A 25560-nucleotide genomic window follows, 5' to 3' on the forward strand; every position below is an offset into this window, starting at 1 on the left:
CTTTAATTGTTATAATATTCAATCCATTTTCATTTTTTTCCTGTTTTAAATATTGATGAATTTTTTATTGCAGTTTTGTTCCTCATTGATATAGGGTTTCTGCATATTTCACTTCTAAGTTCAAACTACGACAGTATGCATCTGGTCATACATGGGGACATTTAGATGAAGACGGAAAAGATTTTTACTACAAAGAGTTTTTGGTAAGAAGTTAAACACTAATAATAATAGTATAACAATAATAATTTTTTTTTGTTTCTATTGGTTTAAACATTGCAGAAGATATATACATGGCAACCTGGGGAAGAGGAACAATTTAAATCAACATGGAATTTGTATTGTCAACAACTATACAAAAACTGTTGCACAAATAGAGAAAAAAGATTCATCCACCAACACAAGTTCCTATTAATATATGGACTGCATGGCAGATTGTTTGGAGTGAGGTAAAATGGAAAAAAAATCAGAGATAACTAAAAATAACAGAAATAATGAGGTGGCTGGCACATGCGCTGGAGTTACTAAGCAACGGCCGGATCACGCTAATTGAGCATAATTTGAAATTGGTGAGTTTCAAATAATATATTTCATTCTTAATATTACGAACTTAGCATATTTGAACTTGTTTGCGCAAGAAGCAGATTTAAAACGAAAAGCTGATTGCTGTGAGGTGTTTCGAATTACACATCATCACAAGGATGGAACATTTGTCGATGCTCGATCTCAATCTATAGATGTAAGTATTTAAGAGTTATTAGTAAATAATGTAGTTCCACCATTTTTAATGCTTGAGTGCTAAAAACTCATCTTTTTATGTTGGATTTAATTTTTCTTGCTGAAATTTTTTTCTTTTACTATAGGATACTATGACCGCAAGAATTTCAGAGATATCTCAAGCTACTACAGAGGGGGAGGAGCCACATACTCAATCACAGGATGCCATAAACGACATATATTACGAGGTTGTTGGAGGGATGAAGAAAAGATGCATTTATGGACTTGGCTCACAAGCAAAAGTTGTCTTTCCTCATGCAACGTCTGCTTCTACTGGAAGGGTTCGTCCAAGTAGCTAATGTGTTGAGATACAAGAGTTGATGGCATAGAATGCAGATTCGAGGACTCGAATTACTGAATTGGAGGAAAAGATGTGTGAATTGATGTCTCATATGGTGTTTTCTCAAACACTAGACCGTCCTTCTGCTTTTCCAGACTTTTCTTCACCCATATAGATTCTGATGAGACTCAAGCTCCTTAGACACCGTCCCAGAAATTAAAGTTTGAGTTTCGATTAGATTGACTTGAAAATGTCTGGAAGTGGTTGAACATTTTGTAGAATGAATGGACATTTGTTTTGGATATTTGAAGCTTTAATAGTTGGTATAAATATTTGTATTGATTTTGGTGTTGATAAGTTGTGGATTGAAATAGTTGTATTGATGTTAAATTTTTGTTGTGCTTTTTGGAGGGTTATACTGGTTGATTTTCGCATATTGTGTTGTGCCTGGATTGGTGTAAATAACAGAGGTTGAAGAGGAAAAAACAATCTAAATTACTTACTGATTTCATAAATTTGGTCTCTAACTTAGAGACTGACTGTGTTGCATCGGTCTCTAATATAGCGCTGAATTACTTTATGGGTATCTATGTTAGAGACTAACTTTAATTAGTCGGTATCTTAAGTAGAAACCGCATATAATATTTTGGTCTCTATTTTAGAGACCAATGAAGTAAATGTGGTCATTAATTTAGAGACCGATTATTCCTATCGGTCTCTCACATTCAGCGACCAAGGTTATTGATACCAACCAAATCAGTCGCTAATCGGGCTCTATTTTGCTTTAGAGACCGATTCGTCTGTCTCTAATCCGTGTTTTTAGTACGAAAAATTATTGTACCTCAACACATAACCAAATTTTCAAATTAATTCATTTCGGTGTGTTATATTGGTTGAAACCGATATTTTGTTCTCGCATACACTGTAATTGATGTTTGATCGTTATTTGTTGATATATATTCTTTTGGTTCAAAAATAACTTTACAGTTTTCATTTTCTTAATTTTCGGAGTTACTTAACTAGAAAAATTCAAAATTCCTATTTTTTTTTTCAAATTTCATACTTATTCAATTTTCGGTTTTATAAATAGAAAAAAACACAAAACAAGTTCAATAATAATTGCACATCAATAATCATCAATCATTTCAACAAATTGATTATTATTCCAAAAATATACAATCAATTGATTATTGTTCCAAAATTCATATACATCATAAGACAATATTATTGGAATTCGAATTATCACAACTAAATATTCATTATAATTTTAGAGTCGTTGAATTTTTATCTCAAAGTTGCATAATTTCAGAACATGCGACAATAAACCAACCGATACATAGTAATGAATTATGATTTGTGGAAGTTGTTTTATTTTTAATTTTTAAACATAAGACTAAAAAAATAAAGCTGATGAAAAATTTGTTCTATTTTTAATATGGACTGAAAAAAGTTAAAATTTAAAAATAATAACTTTTTTTAAAAAAATAGGTGGGGTTGGAGCCCACCCTAGCCCAAGGGTGGTTCCGCCCCTGAGTTTAACTGATTATTCAGAGAATGTTTTTTCATTTACTCAACTATTTTTTAGCTCAGTTGGTTTTTAACTATCAGTTCGGTAGACTTTGATATCTGTTAGGCTTCAAATCGATTTTGTCTTAGTACTTTCAGTTCAGTTCCAGTTCAGTTTGACTCCATTTGTTAAATAACTAAAATTTAATTGATTCAAAATTTTTTATTATATTTTGAATATTATTATTTTTATTTAGTTTATTTTTTCCAATAATATTATTAATGAGTTTTATTATGTTTTTTTTTAAAATTATAAAAATAACATATTTACTTAGCAAGCTGGTCAATTCACTATTTCAAATAGTTGTTTTTTTTTCCTAATTCATAAATTAAAATTTTGAAACAGTACAATGCAATAATTAAATGTAAATAATCGGATAAGGAAGAGCATAATAACAAATAATATATTTAAATATTTGAGAGTATTTATGTCATTTTAAATAATAAAAGAAAAAAAAAATCCCATTTCAAGTTGCGCATGTCTCTTGTGAGACAATATCAAAAATTTTCATTCGTGAGACGAGTCAACCATGCACATATTTACAATAAAAATTAATAATTTTGGTATAATTTTTCATAAATAACCCAAATAAAATATCCGTCTCACAACATTGATCATTTAATTTAGACAACCATCTCATATTTTTTTAATATTTTAGGGAAGTGTATGCAATTTAAGAGATTTATTGACTTTTAAAAACTCTATAAAAATCTATAAGTATTCAAAATTTCAATAGACTTTTAATAATTTTATGGAATTCATTAACATACAAACGTTAAAGCCTAAGGTACAATAAAATGTCAAAATTGTATTTCGTTCAACCCAAAGATTTGGATGAATTTTTAAAACTTCTAACTCATACACAAGCTTTTTATTTCTCTCTCTGTTACTTCACATCACCTTTCTTCTTATCTTCTCCCCTCTCATATATCTCTATCACTCTCTCAAATTTTCGAAGTGTATTTCTATATATTTTCATATTTCCTTTTCAAAAATTTTATTTTTTGGCTGATTTTCATTTAATAATTTTTTAATTTAATATTATAGAAAATTTTGAATTCTAGAATTGATTTTATGATTTTTAATTTATAATTTATACAAATTAATGTATATTCAATAATAATAAAAGATTCTCCAAAAAAAATGTCGCTTAATTCTTAATAATTGAATAGCCTCGCAACAACCATGATTTTTTAAATTCATTTTAGCATTTTCAATTAATATGTAAGCTATGATATTTTTATACAAAATTATATCCACACAATGCTAAATAATATGGAAAAAACTTGTGTGAGACGGTCTCACGGGTCGAATTTGTGAGACGGATCTCTTATTTGGGTCATTCATGAAAAAATATAATTTTTTATGCTTAGAGTATTAGTTTTTATTGTGAATATGGGTAGGGTTGACCCGTCTCACAGATTAATATCCGTGAGACGGTCTCACATGAGACCAACTCAAATAATATTCTTTTCACACGTATATTTTAAATTCAAAAACAAAGTTATAGATTAATCAATTTATGTATTTTCAAAAATTTACAAACATGCATACAAACTCACGTATGTACACATGTAAAGATTAAATGATTTAACTTATTAATATAAATATTAAAAAATTATTTCAAACTGAATATGTTATATATGTCAATTAATTATTGATGCAAAGAAATTAATAAAAAATAATATGTTATAATTAAGTAAAAAATTTATAAAATCCTATAAAAAAAAACTCATAAAAATCTATAAAAATCTTGCAAAAAAGTGTACATGAATCCACGTAAATCTGTTTATAAATCAGTGAGATTTTGTAAAAGTCAATAAAAATCTATCAAATCCATAAAAGTCTATCATTTGAAAAATTTAATAAAAAAAATCAAAACTCTGGATTAAATACATCCCACTTAAACTTGTGTAACTATAATTTCGGCCGCAAGTGTTTTTTAACTTCTTTTTTGAATTATAAATGATTTAATAGCTAATTAATTAATTTTTTACAACGGATTTTATTCTTTGTAGGAATTTTACAAGCACCTGAATGCTGTTAGCCCAAAAAACTTAGAGTGGGTCTCATGTGAGATCGTCTCACGGATATTAATCTGTGAGACGGGTCAACCCTATCCATATTCACAATAAAAAGTAAGCAAAAAACTTATATGAGACGGTCTCACGGGTCATTTTTGTGAGACGGATCTCTTATTTGGGTCATCAATGAAAAAATATTATTTTTTATGCTAAAAATATTTCTTTTTATTGTAAATATGAGTAGAGTTAACCCGTCTCACAGATTAGGATCCGTGAGACGGTCTCACATAAGACTTACTCTAAAAAATAATACTCTTAGCATAAAAAATTATACTTTTTAATGGATGATTCAAATAAGATATCCGTCTCACAAATTCGACCTATGAGACCGTCTCACCTAAGTTTTGCCAAAAACCTTCTACCGTTGCGACTTTGGCCGAACAGTGTTGCCTCACACGATTTTAATCTGTATACAGGAAGGAGACAAGAAGTACGCCGACAATGGTATTTGGCGCCGGCGTGAGCGCCGCCGTCTCGTCAGTGTTCACATGTAATCTTTTCTCTTCCGTTTCATCGGCGTCCTATCGCGTTGCGAGATTCATCACTCCTATCGACCTAGCGCTCACGCAAACTACCTGCCGATCCTGTTTCAATAATGCTCGATATTACCAGAAGTTCAATGCTGGACCCAGAAGCATAAGTTGTGCATCCACCACGTTTTCGGATGAAAATTCAACTTCTTCAGTTTCAATCTCTGACTATAGGTAATCATGCACCGTTCCTTGTTCCGCTATGGTACTTCACTGTTTTCTTTGATTGCCAATTCATGAAGAAGACCATTGTATCCATGCTAATTATGCAGCAGCACGAGCAAGAACCTATATTCAAATTGGGTACTTGATCTACAAAAAGCTTGTTACTTGCGAGAGGACTACGATACTGAATACTGCTTACAAAAAAGCAGAAGCCACTAATAAAACATCAATTAAATCAGTGCCATACTCATTCCCACTGTCTGCGTCAGAATAGGTAATTAAGTCCAAAGTAGGTGTTGGATTAATGAAGAGACCATGATATTGGGTGACTTTGAGATACGGAGAACTCTCTTGCAAGCTGTCCAATGAGAAACTGTAGGACCATACAAAAATTGAATGAGCAGTTGACAACGAAAAAAAAAGTAGAGAACGACCCTTTTTTGTTGTCTTGCATTTGAATCTTGAGTTGTAAAACATGAACTAGAGAAATATAAGCAAAAAGTTGTTCAAGATTAGACCAAATCTCTTGAGACATTTTTAAATCCAACGACCTTGTTGGAGACACCTTCAGACATTGAAAATAGATGCCGAACTTGCAGCAATTGATCTTTCCTATGCCAGTACGAGGAAATGAATTTGGAAAATAAAGCATCAATGAGTAACAATGGTAGTCCTCTCTTGATATGGATACCCGCTATATCATATCATTATTGTTGCAATCATTTCGTTAATGCCATTATCATTATTATTTATATTATGATTATTGTTCTCATTATTATTACGATGATTGGCATTATCATTATTATTGTTATAAGTTTCCTACTTTCACCCTCATTTCAGCTACCCTACTTATACCCGTCTTTTACCCTGCCCTTCCCACAATGGCCCACCGAGGGTGGAACACTTGGTTGTTTTAGAAGAAGGACCTGTTCAAGAATATATTAGCAAGACTTTGAATCTTCAACCGATGTGAGTGCTAACATTTATTAGCCATTATCGTTAAATTTGGTTTGCAATGCGATAATGCTATTCCAATTGTCTAGTACATGTGTTAGGTCGAAATTTGAGGCTTCTATTTTCTCTTTTGAAGGTTTGTTTCAGATCTCATTCTTTTTGGAGCTGTGCATTATGCTCTTGTATGCCCAAACCCACCTCCAAGCGCAACATTTGAGCAAATGAAACTTTATAGAGAATTTACTGATCTAGTTGTTCTAGGAAAAAGACAATCTATTAAAGGGAAAACAATACGAGAAGCACAAAAAACGCGTCGGATAACTCGCAGCGACGAGTTTCTTGAAATCGGTACTTATTTAAGGGTGCACGTACATCCAAAGCGCTTTCCTAGGTACCAATTGGGTAATCATATGTCTATTCCTTGTTATTTATACTTTGTTGTTATGTCACAAAGAAGTTAGGTGATTGTGTTATACCTGATGTGGTCAGGTGTTATGAAATTGATTGGAGATCTCGAATTATCGCTGTGAGTGAATATTTTGTTGTTTTGGACAAACCTGCGGGTATATCGGTATGTGATCAGTCTTTCTCATCAATGTCATTCTTGTCATGCACTAACAAAGGAGAGCTTGTTTGAAACCATTCAAAGTTCTATTTTCCCATTCTATGATTCGTGAACTGATATATTCTTTGAGTTCTCATTTTTCTCCAGTAGTGATAATTTTCAAGGTTATTAACTTGTTACGTCTATAACTGGATTGATGTGTTATTCTCTCAATTTGACATTTTTCCTTCAGTTTTCTCACTTTATGGCTTTCTTATTTCTACCTGTTTTCTAGACATTTATCTACATGTGCTGTATCAGTCCAGTTTGAAAGTTGAGTCGTGCGTCATTTTCTTGTTGGGTTTGTCGAAAGAAACTTTTTAAACTGCCACAGTTTTCTGGTCCGTCCCAGCTTATTCTTCAGTTTATTGTGAACATGCATAAATTTGCACTGGACTTCTCATAGCTTGCGTCAGATGAAAGTATTTGAAGCTATGAAATTCAAATCAGTTGATTTTAAATCCATTTAATGGTCTGGATGAATTTATATTGGGTGAATTTCAAATTCTTCTCATGCTAATTTATGTAAATACAATGATAATTATAATGAATTTGAAATTCACCCAATATGAGGGTCATTTCAAAATTCAAATATCCTCCAAATCTCTATTCAAATCAAATATTTCCTTCCAAATCAAATTCTCTCATCCAAGTGCAACCGGAATTCAGCATATAATGATCAATTGTAATTTCCTTGAGATTGTGATGTTATTTTCTTAAAAGATACTATATATCTTTCTCATGTCACCCATTTAATATGACCAGGTCGGAGGAACCACGGATAATATCGAAGAGAGTTGTGTGACATTTGCTACTCGTGCCTTAGGGTTAGAGTCTGCGTTGATCACTACCCACCAGATTGATAACTGCACTGAGGGCTGGTATGTTAAGATTGAATATTCACTTTCTATCAAATAGCAATGAAGTTAAAGAGTGGTGATCCTCATTCTTTATATGCAGTGTAGTGTTAGCGAGAACAAAAGAGTTCTGCTCGGTTTTCCATGCTAAAATAAGGGTTGGTTGCCTTATCCTATTGTTTGATTCACTATCATAATTTAAAGAATGTTCATTTTAAAGCTTATTTCCTTGCAAACATACACAAAGACTTTTTAGTTAGTTATTTTCTCCCTTGCTTGCAGCAATTTGTTGCTCTTTTGCATTATCTCCTAATTAAATTACGAAATCGGCAGTGTTCTATCCTCATTTTCGTCTAACTTATGTGCACCAATTCTTACTGGAACACCAAAAACTAGAGAATAGACCATGACAATCTCAAAAGGATAGAACCGATAAAATCCATATTTATTGTCCTCAGGAGAGAAAGGTTAAGAAGCTTTATCTTGCGCTTGCCGCTGCTCCTGTGCCCATTGGAGTAATAACTCACTACATGCGGCCAGTTAATATTGCACCTCGGCTTATTTCTGGAGGTGAGCAATCCATGGTCTTCCAAATCATTTGAATCTCTTTAGCTTCAAGAGTTTATTCATCGGCTTCATTTGTAATCCTTACCCACCATTGATGTATGTTCTCCAACATAAATCAGACACAATGTAAATTTGTTGCATGTGCAGATTTCGTTGATGGCTGGCACTTGTGCCAACTTGAGGTCCTAGAATGCAGGAAAGTTCCCTGGCCGAATATTATGATCGAGGAGAATAATGGCATTGAGGATTGTGGATGGCCTGCTAAATTTTTTGCATATGAATGTAAAATCAACCTTCTGACAGGTCGCACGCATCAGGTACTGGTTCTGAATTCTTTGAGGGAATGGGGAGAATTTAGGATTAATTTTTGCTTCTATCATGCACTGTTATTATTCTTATTTCTCTGTTTTCATTTTAAAAAATAAATTAGTTGTCTTCGTAAAATATTATTGTTGGGCTATCTCCAATGAATTCAAACTTTGGAGAGAAACTTTTAGCATTAAACTGTTGTTCCGCTTTTTCCTGCGAGTTTGAGCTTTCGGGAAAACTAATTCTACATGATTGTTTGAAAATTATTTTCGCATGCTTAGCCGTTCTGAGGATGACAATTTTGAATTTTCTGAGTCTCATCACTGCTCAATAAATGTGTGAATGATTTGTTATTCAATTCATTTGAAATTTTTTTGCTGCTTATTTTTTTATGGTAGGCTTCAATCATAGAAGTGAAATAAAAATATGGCATCATGCTTTTAATAACTAGCTCAGCAGTTTTTTTTATTTCTATTCTTACATGATGTCATGACTGTAGATACGGGCACAATTAGCTGCTTGTGGGGCACCTCTTGTGGGTGACTCAATGTATATGCCAGCCGCAATTTCAGAGGCTAACTGTCCTGGACTTGATCCTTTTGGCATGAACAAGAAGGCATACACCACTGATAATGATAAAGCTCTGGCTGTTGACACATGGATTGCACACCATGGAAAGGAACCTAACATTTCGATTGGTCTTCAAGCATGTCAGATTTCATGGGATGGGGAAGAACATCATTATGAGGCAAGATCGCCATGGTGGAAGTAGATGTGTGCCAGGAAGAGCCGCTTTAACAGTGCCTCATATTTTCTTGATAAAGTCAGTCTTTACAACTTACATCTAAACTCGTAGCATCGGCTATTTTTTACATAGTTTTAATGTATTGTACATAATAGCAGTCTTCAATGAGGTCTTCTTTATCATTCAAATTCAAAGGAAGATGGGTTTGTGGCAGGCTGCAGGCAGATCAGTTTGCGGAGATGACTTAAATGGTATTTCCTGAGATGACTTAAATGGTTTAAACATTTTTTCCTTTTCTGCGTAGCTAGGGGTAGGGTTCCTGTAAATTGATACATGTTTGAATGATCCTGAATAGTTATATATCTGCTACCCGTTTTTGTTCTTAAAATTTTTTGCATCAAGTTATGAGAACAAAAATGAACACTGGTTTATGTGGAGATACAACTCTGTACATTATGCTAGAGAATTTTTCTTGCATACGAGTGTATTCGCTTTTGACCTTGGAAATCCAAAAAATATATCTAGTGTTCAAGGGCTCTATTAGTATAGCCACGTATCTCGCATTCATAACCAGCTATAAACCAATTAGATGGAAAATATAAGAAAATGCCAAAACATAGCCGGACAATGCTGGAAGGCACAATAAAAGCACTATATCTTTTGTGTTTAGTTATGTGAACAACATTATTCAGTTCCTGGAAGATTCTTCGGTTGTTTGCTATTTTCCTTCACATCAAAGCACTGAACCTCTGTTTTTAATTCTTGAAACTTCATTATTCAGTTGTGTGCCTATCCTTAGGCACCACTTGCATGTTTCTTATGATTGAAATAAACTCTTTGTACCTATCTGCAGATAATCTTGGAGTCCTTTCAAGGGTGGTGAAATCAACATGGTGTAGTCCAAATCTTACAGTATATCCATCAAGCCACTCAAAGTTATCGAGCAATGACCAGGCAAAGTAGCCTCTCACATCTGCTCCTGTCCTGTTAACAGCGTGATTTATGGGACAAATATTAACTACTAATCCAATATTCATTATTATATACAACCGCTTTATTGTATATGTACAATAACACCTTATTGCAGTTGCCAAGGATTCCAAATTGGTGTTCATGTACTCCACTCTCTTCACATCATTGGGGAAGTCCGTAATTGAGGAACTTGGTTTCTCCACATTTCCAAGTCCTAGGAAGTAGGCGTACATTTTCAGCAACACATATTTGAAACTTTGTCTGCTATGTAAAGAAACCGTTTTCAGAGACGTACCTAGGTGTGTTATTATATCTATCTTCTAAGAACATCCCGATGTTTTCCAATAAAGTCCAATCCTTGCCTCGTTTTCTTACGATCTTTCCTTAGAAAATGCTGGGATCTCGGGCCCTACCTCCAGAGTGGGATATGGAGGAGTGCGTACGGCTATTTCGGACCTTTTCTTGCCGCAAGAGATCCCAGAACGCGATGCATCTCTTTTGGATATGCTACATGTAGTATAGGGTCTAAGATCCTGAATTTAAATTAAAATTGAGTGGTAAGATCTGAAAAGGGATAAAAAAGTTTGTTTAAAGGTATTAACAGAAGGTTTGACAAAGAAAGTACAATGTTCCAGGGGAATTGACAATCATTTGTTGTGGATTTAGACCTTTTGTTGTCAGCATTACTCGAAATGCAGGACTAACTCTGGTATATCCAAACCGAATAGAGGCATTCATCCAATATTTGTCAATTTATGGCAAAATCCACTTTCGGTTTACTGTTGAAGAGGAAACTAGAAGTTTCAGTGTAGGCAGTGAATAAGTCGTAGCTGAAGTGAGTTGTTACAATAGTTGTAAAATCAAAGTTTTTTAGTGAATTTTTTTCTTATTGGAAGAAGGTGAATCATAAAAAAAATCTCCTTCGAATTTTCATATTATCTTTTCTTATTTATTTTATGCACTGTATAATCTGTTTGTTGTATCTATTTATCTTTCTTACTTGTTACCAGATTCAGTCAAGATAATATATTACCTGACTAATACCGGTCAGCTTTTTTTGCACTTTGAAAAACAATTTTCTAGCGGTCAACTATGTCTTGAAAAAATAATTAACAACTGTTAAGGTCAGCTTGAGTTTTGAATAAATTTTTTAAAGAGTTTATTCACTATCTTCTAAACTCTTTCTCTTTTCCTAAATTGCTATTGAAGAAGAGCTTCACATAGAATAAATTCGCATTCGAATTCAAGTTTGTTTTCAATTTTTTGATCATAATGTGAGTTTCAGCTTAAATTTCGCGAATTTTCTTCGGATAAAATTAACTATATATGATTTTCTTTCTGTCTTTTTTTGTTTAAAGATCAAATATATGTTTTTTAGAAATATTCAAAATCGTAATTAATATTGTCATATCATAATTTCCAAATAGATCAAAAAATTTAGAACTAAAATCTATACAATCTAGCAACGTTCCAAACGATAAACCAAAAGATGCTATAATAAATCTTAGCAACACGTACAATTATTCTTAATTAAAGATATACCTTCAAATGCTAGAAATTAGTACTGCTTTAATTATTATTTTTTTAATTAATTACACTCCCAACAATTCCCAGATCCAACCTTAATTATAGAGTCGATGGTGAGGTTGCCTCATTTGGATGTAACTTTTGAAACATAAAATTCGATAGGATTCCGCAGTATTATTATATGGTACACGTGACACACACACACACACAAATTGAATGGACTGGACTTCTCACAAATATAATTTTGTAAATGTAAAATCAAGAAGATCAGCAATTTCTTCTATTATATTTGATTCGAGTCGATTTTACGATTTGTTTCTCCTGAAATATATATTTTTTGAAGACCTTTCAGTATTTTCTAACTAAACGTGGAATCACTGTCAAGCCTTTCAAAATCAATCTTTTTCCAAATTATACAGCGCCTGAACATTTTTCTTGGCCGTGCAAGGTTTTCAGCAATGTTCAGTTGTCATCTTTCTTTTATTTTCCTTTTTAATGCATTGATAATGAGAGGAGGAAAAAAAAGCAATGCTTTAATTTGTAAATAATGTTATCTTGAAACTTCTATTTTCCTAAAAATTATATTTGATAGTTTATATTCATCATGCAGAACATACAAATATTTTAAGAGTAGGTCTCTTGTGAGACGATCTCAACTCTACCGATTTTCACGATGAAAATTAATATTTTTAACATAAAAAATAATAATTTTTCATTGATGACCCAAATAAGAGATCTGTCTCACAAAATACGACCAGTGAGACCGTCTCACACAAGTTTTTGTCATCTTTTAATACTACAACTAACAACTTTTATTTTATTTTGTTTCATTTTATTGAATCTTTCTCTCTCAAAAAAAAAAAATAAAAAATAAATCTTTCAACTCTTTACATTTTACACATGTATACTTCACAAACTAGCTCTGCCCTAAGGATTTGAGGAAGAAGCTTCCAATCTTGGTTCACTCAAGTACCGAATAAGAGTTTTAGCCTGCCAAAAACGAAGAGAAATACAGTTCAAAAAAGACAGCACAACTATTCCAAAAATTTGTCTTTTCATCTTTTGACAACTATTGACTAATAACATTGTATGACGAAGATCGTCGGGACAAAAAGATTGAATCTTTATCCCCAAATTAAATTATAACGATTGAATGTTTTGAAAAAACTGACCTTATTCTTAGCTTTTGAGGTTCCAGTCTGAGACAGAGTCAGGAGAGGAGGAGGAATGCCCCATTCCCTCAAAACAAATCCTATGTTTTCAGCATTGTTTCTGCACAATTGCAGCAGAGTCCACACAGCGAACTCTTTCCCTTTATCGCTTCCACTCTCGATCACGTCCAGTAATGCCGCGATCCCACCTTCCTCCACGATGGACTTGCGTCCCAGTTCAATCCCACTCAAGCTACTCAACACCGCTGTTATCTTCTCTGTCAATCCGCTATCCTTTTCAGCTATAAGTCCCAGCAGTGGCCTTACTGCTCCAGCTCTCACGGCTCTCTGCTTGTTCAGCCTCACCGAGCACAGCTTGTAAAGCGTAGTTAATGCGTCCTTTTTCCCTCTATTTGACCCGTTCATGAGCAGTGCAACCAATGGTGGGATCGCCCCGCAAGCTCCTATTGACAGTTTGGTCTCGTCCATCTGGGCCAAGTTCAGTAACGCGCACGCGGAATTCTGTTTAGACACAGCGGTGCCTGTTTTCAATACTTGGATTAAGGATTTCACGGCTCCGGCGTTTGTGATCAATGGTCGGTTGCGTTCGTGGAGAGAGAGGTTGAGCAAAGCGGTGGCCGCCTGCTCCTGGGACCCTGGGTCGGAGCAGAGGAGAAGAGGGATCAAAGCGGGTATGGCGCCGGATTCTCCAATCAGTGCCCGATTATCAGCCCGTGATATCGCCAACAATCTTAACTTTCCCGCAGCCGATCGTTTCACGACAGGTGACGTTGATTGCAATTCATCGACGCAGGTTCTGACAGTGGGCCGGAAAAACTCTGTTGCGACGCTTGCTACGATCTCCGAATAAAACAAGAACTCGGAACAGGGTTCGGGCTCAGAGTCTATGCCTGGATCAACCGCTTCAGGCACGCTAGCAAGTTGCCGGAGCTCAGCCGAAATATCGCTAGAACAAAACAGGTCGCTATAGGCTCCCGACATTCCCAAAAACTCATCAAGATCAAAGGAAGAACAGGAGGTTTCGGAAGTAGCTGACGACTCAACGCCAAATTCGGTTGGCCCCTTATCGATAACTGTACCGTTACACTCATCAGAAACACTGCCAGAATTACCAGAGATCGGGTCAGTGGGATCGCTCTGGAAAATCTTGGACCTAACAGTGCGCATGGAACGGCCCAAAGAGCGGCTGATCCTAGCTGAGGACGGCGGCGGGGTGTAGAAATAGGAAAGACGCTGTTGGGAGTAGGAAGAAGCAATCTTGCAGCCGGGGTGTGAACGGGAACCCTCAATCGAAACCATGGTGACTGATCAGCGAAGAAAACACTCGTTCGAACAAGATAAACGATGAAATTCAGGTTTCTTGAACGGGCATTTGAGGTAGAGGTGAGTAGATAAATGACTTTTATAGGGCATTTGAATTTGAATTTGAATTTGGTTGGTTTGGGCGTGTGGGGAATGACATGAAAAGTTGGTTTTGTTGCAATTCACAGCCACAGCTGGGATGCTCCTCCGTTTTGAACACAGTATCAACTATATTGGATTAAATTATTCATATTTTAATTTTGACTAACTATCTTATTAGATAATAGTCTCACGAATCTTTATCTGTGAGACGAGTCAACACTATCGATATTCACAATGAAAAGTAATACTCTTTCATGTATGACCCAAATAAGATATCTGTATCACAAAATACGACTCGTGAAACCGTCTCACACAAATTTTTTGTTTTTTTAATTTATTACGAGGATTTCAACAGTTTGTTTCAAGTATTAGTCCATAAAAAAAAATCAAATTTCTCAACTACTAACAAATGCTAATATCTTGTTTTGTTAGTATCAAATACAAATGTTGCATGCTTGTCCAATCGATTTTTAAACATTCTTTTTGGAGCTTAATTATTTTTTTTAATTGATGTGATTTATATTAAAATAAGAGTAATAACATAACTATAAAAGTTATACCATACTTGTTTATATTGTTTTGATTTCATAATTAAGTGTAAAGGAATAGTCGTGCTCTTATTAATACCAATAAAGGTAACCTTGCAGGTTCGAAATTTTCTCGTAAGGCGTAATCTGACAGGTAAATCTATGCTACACCGATAGATCTATTATATGTTTTTGTTTTATATACAAACATATCGAGAGTAAGATAAACTCATTTGAGTAGATCTCTTGTGAGACGGTTTCACGAATCTTCATCTTTTATGACAGGTCAATCTTACCAAATACTTTTTCGTGGATGATCAAATAAAAGATCTGTTTCACAAAATACGATCTATAACACCGTTTCACATAAATTTTTATCTAACTCAGAAGAGATCTCATCTAGAACAGTCTCATCAGGAAGACCAAAATCAATTAGGTGAGCTTTCAACCATCTAAAACAAAATCTAGAATATATGATAATTATGTTTATTTTTAACAATAAATAATATTACAAATTCATAGGAAATTAAATAAAGTTGAAAAATTTACACGCACGAATGATAAAGTGAACAGATAAATCAGATGTCAATTTTGTGAAATTGATCTGATATCTATTTCGATCCAAAAAAATACTATTTTTTTTATTTTAAATTAGATCGAGTCAATCAATTGCATGAATTTAAATACACGCGTGTAGATATAAGTGAGTAAGGATGAGACAAAAAAAACGCTTAATAAAAATATTATGTTAGTGAGAACATTATTGGATGCGTGTGTGGCAGTCGATGTGGGTCAAGCCACGCAGCAACCACGGTTTCCGCGTTTTTCTGCCACTTACACCTTACTTAATTAAGACACGACATTTACATTTAAATTGGATTATATATTTAGTTATAATTTTTTTATTTAATATTTGTCTTTTATTACAAATCTTTTTTTTCCTAATATTATTTAATATAGACATTACCATATCTAACCTATCTAATCCATCTTAAAAGGGATTTGTTGATTTCCATGAAGTGGAAATGGAAATATGTTTGTGCTAGCTGGAGGAGAGACGAGTCCGGATTTTTTTTTTTTTATTTATATCTTTTGAGTTGGGAGAGAGTCGTTCGCGTGTAATTTTTTAAGTGTTGAAATGTTTTCCTGCTTACAATTTTAAATTCATCATGGTTTAGTCAATATTCAACAATACTTTTCCAAATTTTATTTAAAATTTTATTAAATGATAGATGGACATGCATTCCACATGCATGATGTCAAATGATTATTACAGTTGCTAAAGTTTTAAGGTGAATATTTGTTGAATCAAGTAATTGGCGTTTTAACATGCAATAATGATCAATTGCACATGATGTTCCACGATGTAATGAGAGCTTAACAAATCACACTTTTATGCTTTATATAATATATGTATATGCTAAAGATCGAGAAGCATATACCCAAGACTTACAATTTATACACAATACATACACATACATATTGGTTGGGTTTTAAGCAACAAAACTCATAAACAAGCATCAAAGATCATGTATTACTGAGATGTAAAGAGATTTGTGTACCAGTACTTTTGAATTCATGGCCTCCAGGTCTTCATACCGCGTTAGCTATCGCTTTTTTTTTTCTTCGTAATTTGTTAGACCGAATTTTACCATGATCTAAATCTCAGATAAAGTTGAAATCTTTTTTTTTTTCCCCTCTTAAAAGACCTTCGCTTCACCAAACTTTAACCACTCAATGTCTCACCTACTGTTTCACTTTATATAATATAAGCCTACCTCTCGATTAATTTTGTCCAAAAAGACTCTTCATTTTTTTATGTTCTCTATTTTTCATGACCTCAGTTCTTGATTTTCTATAAGAATCCAATATTACAGTTTCATAATACACTAGAATGTTGAAACTTGTATTGATCTTTACTGTTCTGCTTTCTCAGCATGTGTAATCCTATGTACTACAACCTACAACTTTGCTAGTAACCAGGTTTTCAGTTCCTGCAATGATCTCCCATATTTGGACTCTTTTCTACACTGGGATTATGACGAATCTGCTCAAACGGTTAAAATAGCCTACAGACACGCGGGGGTTTCGTCCTCGAATTGGGTGGCGTGGGCCATTAATTCAAATTCTCGAGGCATGGCAGGGGCTCAAGCACTTGTTGCTTTTCAGAAATCTGATGGAACAATAAGAGTTTACACCACACCTATCAATTGTTATCAGACTCGGTTACAGGAAGGAGATTTGAGTTTTCCAGTCTCAGATTTATCAGCAACGTATTCAGGAAATGCAGTTGTGATATTTGCTACACTAAAGCTTGATAATCTTAGCTCTACTGTCAACCAGGTGTGGCAAGAAGGTTTGATTTCAAGCAATTGTCTGGCGCCCCCCATTATACTTCTGGACCTAATGTCCAATCCATGGGAACTTTAGACCTTATTTCAGGAGAGACGGGTACCAGAACAGGGGTCATAATCTCGAAAACAAAGAGAAGAAACATGAGTTCTTAAATTCTTACTTTATAATATCAAGAAACCAGCCTAATTATTGTACTCCAACTTGGTTAAACTGTAAATCTGATTGTGCTCAGTGAATATTCAGATTCATGGTGTATTGAATGCAATAAGCTGGGGGATCATGATTCCCTTCGGTGCCATGTTAGCAAGGTACCTAAAGGTGTTTCCTACAGCAGACCCAGCATGGTTTTACCTTTCACTCAACGTGCCAAACCTCAGGCTATATTATGGGAGTTGTGGGTTGGGCTACCGATCTCCAACTCAGAAGCCAGTCTCATGGAATTCAATTCACATCTCACAGAATCATCGGCATAATCCTCTTTTCTATAGCAACCATCCAGGTACGATACAATGCCGTTTCAGTTAGCACTCCTCTCCACCTGTTTAAACTCAACAATCTGAAGTCAAGAAAAGTCAAAAAAAATTCTTGAATCTTTTGAAAAGTGTTCCCAACATCTCCTTTAGACACAGGTGTTGGCTTTGCTTCTGAGGCCAAAAAAGAATCATTGGTACAGATCTTACTGGAACATCTCCCACCATCTCCTTGGATATTCCATCACAGTACTAGGCATCGTCAACATTTTCAAGGGGTTCAACATCTTAAATCCGGACGAGAAATGGAAGATAACACATATAGGAATCTTGGTGGGTTTGGCTTTTGTTGCAGCAATCATGGAAGTATATACATGGTATGTATCGTTAAAGAGAAAGAAGTCCACTAACCTGTGTAAAATGCATAACGAGATAAATGGATACCATGGGTATGGAACACCGGCACAAGATAGAGTATGACAAATAGTGTTTTAAACAGAGTTCGCTCATTTGCCCATATGTTTGTTTTTTTGTATCTTTTATGTTTCCAAGCTGGAGTGCTTATCCTTAATTTTCAGAGTTGATATAAAATGTCACATTTTATGTTTTGCTGGAATGAGCAGAGAGTGATAGATTTTCAGTTGAATAGTATTCAGTATATCTATTACTTCTTTGTTGTATGCTTTGGTGTTCCTTTCTGTTATTTAAATTGTAAGAGTTGCTGTTTTACATGTTATACACTAGATAAAGAATGGATAAAAACTTACAAGAACCCATCAACAAAATTGGATACTTATCAGATCAAATTATAACATCCCATACAATTTATTTTAAAAATAATAAGATTGTGTGACACAAGGCCTCCAACCACAGAAATAATGACATGTAAATAGAAATATGAGTTCTCGATTAACAGTTGTGAGTTGTCCATAATTTCACAAAAGGGCATGAGGATAGGATAATGCTTTTAGAACGAAGAAACTTAACTCTGATCCCAAGTTTCAGAATTTCTGGTTGGCATGCCCTCATTCAGATTGTTTCAATGTCTTGATAAATCCATCCTTCAGGAGAGGATTTGAGGCTGCTATACGTTGAGACGTGATGTCAAAGTCTTTACCGGAACTGCACAAAACAATTTCAAAATTACAATATAATAAAGAAACCAAATTATTGTTGTTCAATTGTCACCATTGGAGTAATTTGTTACTTACGGGTCGAACACGAGTCCTCCAGCTTCAGTTACGATAACAGCACCAGCCGCTACATCCCTAAAAGGTCAACTAACTGTAAGTAATCTAAAAGATCAGGGTCCAGTGAAATATTAAAAGAATCTTACCAAGGGCCTCCAAAACCAAGTTCATAGAACAAATCAAGCCTTCCACATGCAATCCCACAGAGATTTAATGCACAAGATCCAGACATCCGAAGGGACCTAACCTGATCAGTTGACAACCCATACCTTCAGGTATTTTACCCAAGGAAGTTAAAGATTTTATACCCAAATCCGTATTATGAGACGGGTACCCTGTCACCTTGAAGAGTAAGCTATTGATCCTATTTGTGGTCTCATCCACAGTAGCCTTGTCACGCTTTGTTCCCACCTGCAATTTCCATTAAATTAAACCTGATGGGCTTGTTATTGGCAAGACTAAATGGTCATTTTTCGATTTTACAAAGAACACTTAGTGATACACTCAACAACTATCCAACAACCAAGCATTATTAATTTCATATATAAAGTTGAAAACCTCTGTTGCAAGAAGTGCCTTCACAAGCTCGGTTTGAGAAGATACTGCATATACCAAATACACTGGTGGTCATTACACCAAACCATGAATGGACAGGTAAGGATCTAAACAGAAAGGCACATACCTTTTATGGCTTTCCCGTTGAGGAAAGCACCTTTACCACGGATGGCCGTAAAAAGCTGAAAATTGAAAATCAAATGTCTTTTTATCAATATACTAGCAAACTATATAAAAAAAAGGATACACATGAATACCACGTAAAAATACAGTTGTAAAGATATTAAAAGAAGAAAGAACCAAGTTAGTGATTATTTTAGTGGCCAGACACGCATTTGATTAGCTGTGCATTTGAGTTTTTTGTCGATAACATACCAACAATATATGTAGAAATTATGAAAATTTAGCAGGTGCAAGAGCTAGGATAGGATGATTAATGTTAGATGTTGGACCATCACCTAATATCTAAACAATCAAAGAATTAATTAGAAGGTGGATAGTTTTACCTCATCCATAATTGGATTGTAGACAACCCCGACCATTGGAATCCGTCCAATTGTTAATCCAATAGAAACACATACAAATGGAAACCTAGGATTTATCGCATCTAATGATTTACAGTTCAGAATGTCTCATTGCAAACGTAATAGAATTAAGATACATACCCATGCACAAAATTAGTTGTTCCATCCAAAGGATCAACAATCCAAGTGGGTTCTTGAGTCAATTCTGTAGCACCACAAGCAGCTGCGGTTTCTTCCCCAATAAACTACGGTAGAAAAGCATAAATAAATCAAATACCAAAACCAAGTAACAGGAAAATACTAGCTTTGAGAACTCTAACTGGAAAAGAAAAGGCCAAAATAGAGAGTTGACCTTATGTTCAGGGAAATGTTGCTTGAGATGATAAAAAATCAGTTCTTCGCATTTCTTATCAGTTTCTGTGACCAAATCCACCTATCCACAGGAACAAATGGACCATTGTTATATGTCAAAAAAATTATCAGAAACAAGAAAAACTAAGATTTATTGATGTCTTTGTTCTCTCTTTTCCTTGCTTGACCATCATTTTCAGCAATCTTCAAAAGCAGGAAATAACCCATCACACCTAATTAGAAAGCTTTTATCTTGACAACTTAATTATTCCTATTACCTAAGTTGATCTCACTTCACTACTCATAATGCATCCTAACAAATGGCCGCCAACTTTCTATCTGGAGGGAAGATTAGATCCAAAACCATGCAACTTTAATCAGGTGCATTGGCACTTCACCAGCATTTGGCCCCATCATGGAGCACGTATAATATATACATTTTCTTAAACAAGGGCCACACGGATTCAAATTCATCTACCACAAAAAATAATGTACGATTGACCACTACCAAGGCACCTCAATGATTTGTCCAGATAAGAAGATACCCATTAAATTTGCCTATTAAAATACAAGGATAAACATTAGATTTCATAAGATGGACAAAAGTCCTTGATTGATACTTCATGTTCAACATATGATTTGCAAGTGAAACAATACTATGGAGCATTCACACAGAGCATTCGAAATACCAGAAAGTTCAAAATCACTTGCCATATTCACCACACTTCCTACTTGTGAACATATAACTGAAATAAAACTGGCATTGTTATAAAAGCACCGAAATTTTCAGCCGAATTTCTACAATGATAGCATTATCACCTGAATTTAATTTTGTATACCAAACATCTCTAAGAAACATAAAATTTTAACATATGACAACCCAGACACGTACCCATTAATTAGATCAAAATTATGCGAAGATCGTACCTGGCCCTTGTGCTCAACGTGCTTCGTCAGATAGAACCCATGCTTAATAACCTTAGAAGCAGAAGTTAAACCAAATAGATGACATAAAATCGAGCAAAACAACAAATAGTGTGGCCAAAGCTAATCATATCAATGCTAACAAATCAAATCAACAAATACGAATATAAGATTGAATAATTGCGAGTAAAATTCCACCTCTCCAGCAATCTTAGCGGCATCCACTGCCTTGGCCAAGAAATCCTCCATTGAATCTGAAAATCAAAATATGATCACAAAACTACTATCCCACTATACACCTTCGTAACCACTAATATTTTATGTGCGTATCTGTGAGTCAGTAAAACATAAAAACGAGAATAATGGCACGGATCATACATTTGTCGGGCAATTTTCTTGTTTCTTGATTGATAATTAGGTGATGAGATTGGGAGCAAAGCAGAGTTCAGTGAACAAACGTACCTCATTTGTGATTTCTTTAGTTAGTTGTAGTGAACATTTGGCTGACATGAATCGACATTTGTCTTATTATTATTATTTCTTTAAGCTTTTTTATACGATTTTTCATAAAAATAAAATTGAGAATAAGAAAATTATAAATTTAGTCATATATATTGTTTCTTTGTAATTTTGTTTCATGTATTATCAAATATTATTCTTGGTTCATTATCTTTTCATTTTTGTCAATTTTATTTCTTTTTTTCTTTTAAAAAAATATTGACATAGCAGTGCACATAATAATGTATAATCAGTGTTACATTATTGTCACTTGGAAAAAATAACTAGAATTATCAACAACAAAAAAATATAGATATAACAAACTAAGAGTCTAAAACTGAAATTTGATTGTATATAAATAACTAAATTTTTTTAGTTTTAAATATGCATTTTGAAATAGATATATGATGGCATAACAAAATTTGTTGAAATAAAGTATATGAGTATGTCAAAATTACGAATTAAAAGGAGATTATACCTTTTTTTATAGGCAAAAATTTGTATGAGACGGTCTCATAAGTCGTATTTTATAAGACAGATCTCTTATTTAGATTATCAATGAAAATTTTTTTATTTTTATGCTAAGAGTATTACTTGTTATTGTGAAATTCGGTAGAATTAACTTGTCTCATATATAAAGATTCGTGAGACCGTCTCACAAAAGACCTATTCTTTTTTATTATACCTTTCCTAAAAAAATTGGATTATATCTTCACCAATCCAATCATTGCAGAAATAATGCAGAAGGCTGGCTAAATTCAATTATACTGATAATGCCAAAAAAGAAATATAAAACCTCTCAAGTCTCAATACAATACATACAGAGAAGACTGGCATGGCGCTGCGCAAGGATGACACGCATAAATTTAAAAAAAATTCTCAATACATACATGTTATTTTTTTAATGAAACAATACATACATGTATTTAATTTTTAATACTAATAAAATGTTAGTGGGATTTAAAATAAAATATTAAATAAGTAGATGAGGCCTATTAGTAGATCAGAAATTTTTATAAGCAAAAACTTGTGTCAGACGGTCTCACATATCGTATTTTGTGAGACGGATCTCTTAATTGGGTCATCCATGAAAAAATATTACTTTTTACGCTAAGAATATTACTTTTTATTGTGAATATCGGTAGGGTTAACCTGTCTCACAGATAAAGATTCGTGAGATCGTCTCACAAAAAACCTACTCATTTTTATTAAAGCAAAATTTATATATAAAGTGAGGACAAAAGAGAAACCCTGATTTTAAGTCACTGGCGCCGTCTTCCATTGTAGTAGAAAGAAAATTGGACGGGGAGGAAATTCACTCGTATTCCACTGATTTCATTCGAGACTAGATCTCTTGTGAGATAGTCTCACGAATATTTATCTGTGAAACAGATCAACCATACAGATATTCACAATAAAAAATAATACTCTTAGCATAAAAAAATTTTAATTTTTCATGGATGACCCAAATAAGATATCTGTCTCACAAAGTACAACTCGTGAGACCGTCTTACACACGTTTTTGTCTTCATTCGATTTTCACTATTCAAGATGACTAGATCACTAATTTTGTTTTTGTTGTATCATTCTTCGAGACTTTATATGTGGACCAATATGTAAGAAGAGGATGACAAGTGAATTTGAGAGTTATAAGATGTAGCGATGATAAAACCATTGATGACAAGTAAATAATTGGTGTTTTGTGTTCGAAGAGGTTAGGTCCAAGTTAAATATGAAATATTATCTTAAAACTTAAATAATAGAATCTTAACATTATGAAGTTTGGTTAGAATGCTTCGGCCATCTGAATTTCCAATATTTATGATATTATAATATAAGGATTTAAACAGTAACATATAGTTGTGTATGAACTTTATATACCGAACAAGGGCTTAGGATTACTTATAGATTTGATATTGCTCAAGATTCTTCATTTAGTTTTCATAATTAAGCTAAAGATATCAGGTGTGTACACTCATATTTCGACGTTATTTCTAAAACGCTCCACAATAATTGGCTTGAATGCATATTGTTGTTGTTGGTACTTTATTGTTTCTTTATTTATTGAAATTCTGTATTTAGTTATGTTCTGGTGATATCTTGGATTATATGTATATCACGTGAGCCACATCTTGGTTTCTGCGGGTCAAAGTGTTGTATGTTAGGAAGCATGTGAGTAACCTCTTATTTTGTTATGGTCAAAGTGCTGCACGACAGAGTCTCATTGTTGATGATGTTCTGTTTTGTCTGTTATATGAGAGCCACATCTTGGTTCATACCGGCGAAAGTACTGTATGTGGGGAACATGTGAGCCACATCTTGTTTTTCTATGGTCAAAGTGGTGAATGATAGCAATTTTGATCTGGAGTATGTTCTTTTTGCTTTCTGTCATCTTTCTTCATCTATATTTATTATTTATTGTTGTTAAAGCTTTTGTCGTTATCCTTGAGATTGAATTAATCGCTGGATACATGAGTGTATTGAATGATTTTGGTTTCAAGTAATAATGTGGATGAGAAAGATATAAAAGAGATAATTGAGGATGATGATGACATGAAAAATGTTTCATACAGTTTTTAGACTTTGAGTTCTTTTAGCATTCGTTGCTTATTTTATTTTAAATATTTTGACTAGTCCTTTGGAAGACTAATTTATTAATTCATTGATATGATTGAAAGATTGATTCATTGTTTCCTTCCAATAAATAAATTATGGTTCTTAAAAACTTTAGACATTTGTATGGATAATATAGGTTATCGGTAATTTAAATAAGACTTAAACCTTTAAAAATATTGCATGTGTTCAGGTGTGGAAAATCCGACCTTATATTATTTTTCCTTAGCTTTTTTCTTTCATATCACAAAACTTTATTTTTCATTTGCATGGACTTAACCTTTTTTTAAAATTATATTTGGGGATCTTAAATTTATTTATAAAATTATTATTTCTTTTGATATTTTTTCCAATATAAATGTTTTTTTTTGTGTGCTCAACATAAATAAAAAAACCTTTCAGTCCTTAAATTTATTATATAGTACATAATTGGACCAATATAAAAACTCATTTTCTGACTCATTGGGTTGTCTGATATTAATGAGAATGATTTATTTTCGGATTTGACATTCTTGAAGTTCTCATTACCAAGAAATGGAAAATCTATAATTGTTGTAGTGAATTACTTGAAAAAATATATGGATATTAATTAAATGCTCACATTGCTTTAAAAATCATGTTGACTATCATGATTATATCTGTAAATGTAAAAACAAGGTTTTTCAAAATTAAAGTTCATCAAAACTTTTTTCCGATCAACTGTGTCATAAGAAAAGATTGAATAAATTGACAATATTATCAATTGAGAAAGAGATCATATAACAATTTGCTTATTTTTTTATTTCTAAAACTCTAAGACAAGTTGTTTTATAGTTATTATTTTCTATATATTTGATCTTATTACTAAATTATAATACAAATTTTTTATTATTGTCATTGTTTAGTTTTTAAATTGTCTTTAATATATTGTTTAATTCGAAAAAGTTGTTATGGTTCTAAAAGAATATGAAAACATATTATGATTTAAAAACCTCTTTATAAAGTTATATTCGGACCCAATTTTTTTTAAAACCAACTCTTAATATATACATATAATCACCCT

General features: G+C 33.4%; 3 protein-coding genes and 1 pseudogene across 6 annotated transcripts; 2 read left to right on the top strand and 2 right to left on the bottom strand.

Moving 5' to 3' along the window:
* Positions 1 to 5061: 5061 nt before the first annotated feature.
* On the top strand, positions 5062 to 10610 carry LOC140804901 (RNA pseudouridine synthase 6, chloroplastic). Of its 3 annotated transcripts, none has more exons than XM_073161057.1 (12): positions 5062 to 5409; positions 6241 to 6369; positions 6491 to 6745; positions 6844 to 6925; positions 7724 to 7839; positions 7919 to 7973; positions 8274 to 8385; positions 8530 to 8699; positions 9191 to 9514; positions 9595 to 9711; positions 10290 to 10390; positions 10524 to 10610. In XM_073161057.1, the coding sequence occupies exons 1-9, from the start codon at positions 5147 to 5149 to the stop codon at positions 9461 to 9463; spliced, it is 1455 nt and encodes a 484-aa protein (XP_073017158.1). In that variant the 5' UTR covers positions 5062 to 5146; the 3' UTR covers positions 9464 to 9514; positions 9595 to 9711; positions 10290 to 10390; positions 10524 to 10610. The 3 variants fall into 3 exon arrangements, with proteins under 3 accessions (XP_073017158.1, XP_073017157.1, XP_073017159.1); XM_073161056.1 differs by having other exon boundaries at positions 9595 to 9687; XM_073161058.1 differs by lacking the exon at positions 10524 to 10610 and having other exon boundaries at positions 9592 to 9687; positions 10290 to 10423.
* A 2113-nt stretch (positions 10611 to 12723) lies between these two features.
* Positions 12724 to 14515, bottom strand: LOC140805092 (uncharacterized). Its single transcript, XM_073161278.1, has 2 exons — positions 13108 to 14515; positions 12724 to 12925 (listed from the first exon to the last, which is right to left on the bottom strand). The coding sequence occupies exons 1-2, from the start codon at positions 14404 to 14406 to the stop codon at positions 12863 to 12865; spliced, it is 1362 nt and encodes a 453-aa protein (XP_073017379.1). The 5' UTR covers positions 14407 to 14515; the 3' UTR covers positions 12724 to 12862.
* Positions 14516 to 16446: 1931 nt separating this feature from the next.
* Positions 16447 to 18505, top strand: LOC140804710 (cytochrome b561 and DOMON domain-containing protein At4g17280-like; annotated as a pseudogene).
* Positions 18506 to 18639: 134 nt separating this feature from the next.
* LOC140804709 (inositol-phosphate phosphatase-like) lies at positions 18640 to 21904 on the bottom strand. Of its 2 annotated transcripts, XM_073160802.1 has the most exons (12): positions 21786 to 21904; positions 21606 to 21661; positions 21411 to 21461; positions 20485 to 20565; positions 20274 to 20377; positions 20115 to 20199; positions 19736 to 19790; positions 19612 to 19655; positions 19396 to 19464; positions 19200 to 19300; positions 19075 to 19131; positions 18640 to 18985 (listed from the first exon to the last, which is right to left on the bottom strand). In XM_073160802.1, the coding sequence occupies exons 2-12, from the start codon at positions 21654 to 21656 to the stop codon at positions 18889 to 18891; spliced, it is 795 nt and encodes a 264-aa protein (XP_073016903.1). In that variant the 5' UTR covers positions 21657 to 21661; positions 21786 to 21904; the 3' UTR covers positions 18640 to 18888. The 2 variants fall into 2 exon arrangements, with proteins under 2 accessions (XP_073016903.1, XP_073016904.1); XM_073160803.1 differs by lacking the exon at positions 21411 to 21461.
* Positions 21905 to 25560: the final 3656 nt, after the last annotated feature.

This window comes from Primulina eburnea, chromosome 11, assembly GCF_022965805.1.
Source record: "Primulina eburnea isolate SZY01 chromosome 11, ASM2296580v1, whole genome shotgun sequence".
Taxonomy (NCBI): Eukaryota; Viridiplantae; Streptophyta; class Magnoliopsida; order Lamiales; family Gesneriaceae; genus Primulina; species Primulina eburnea.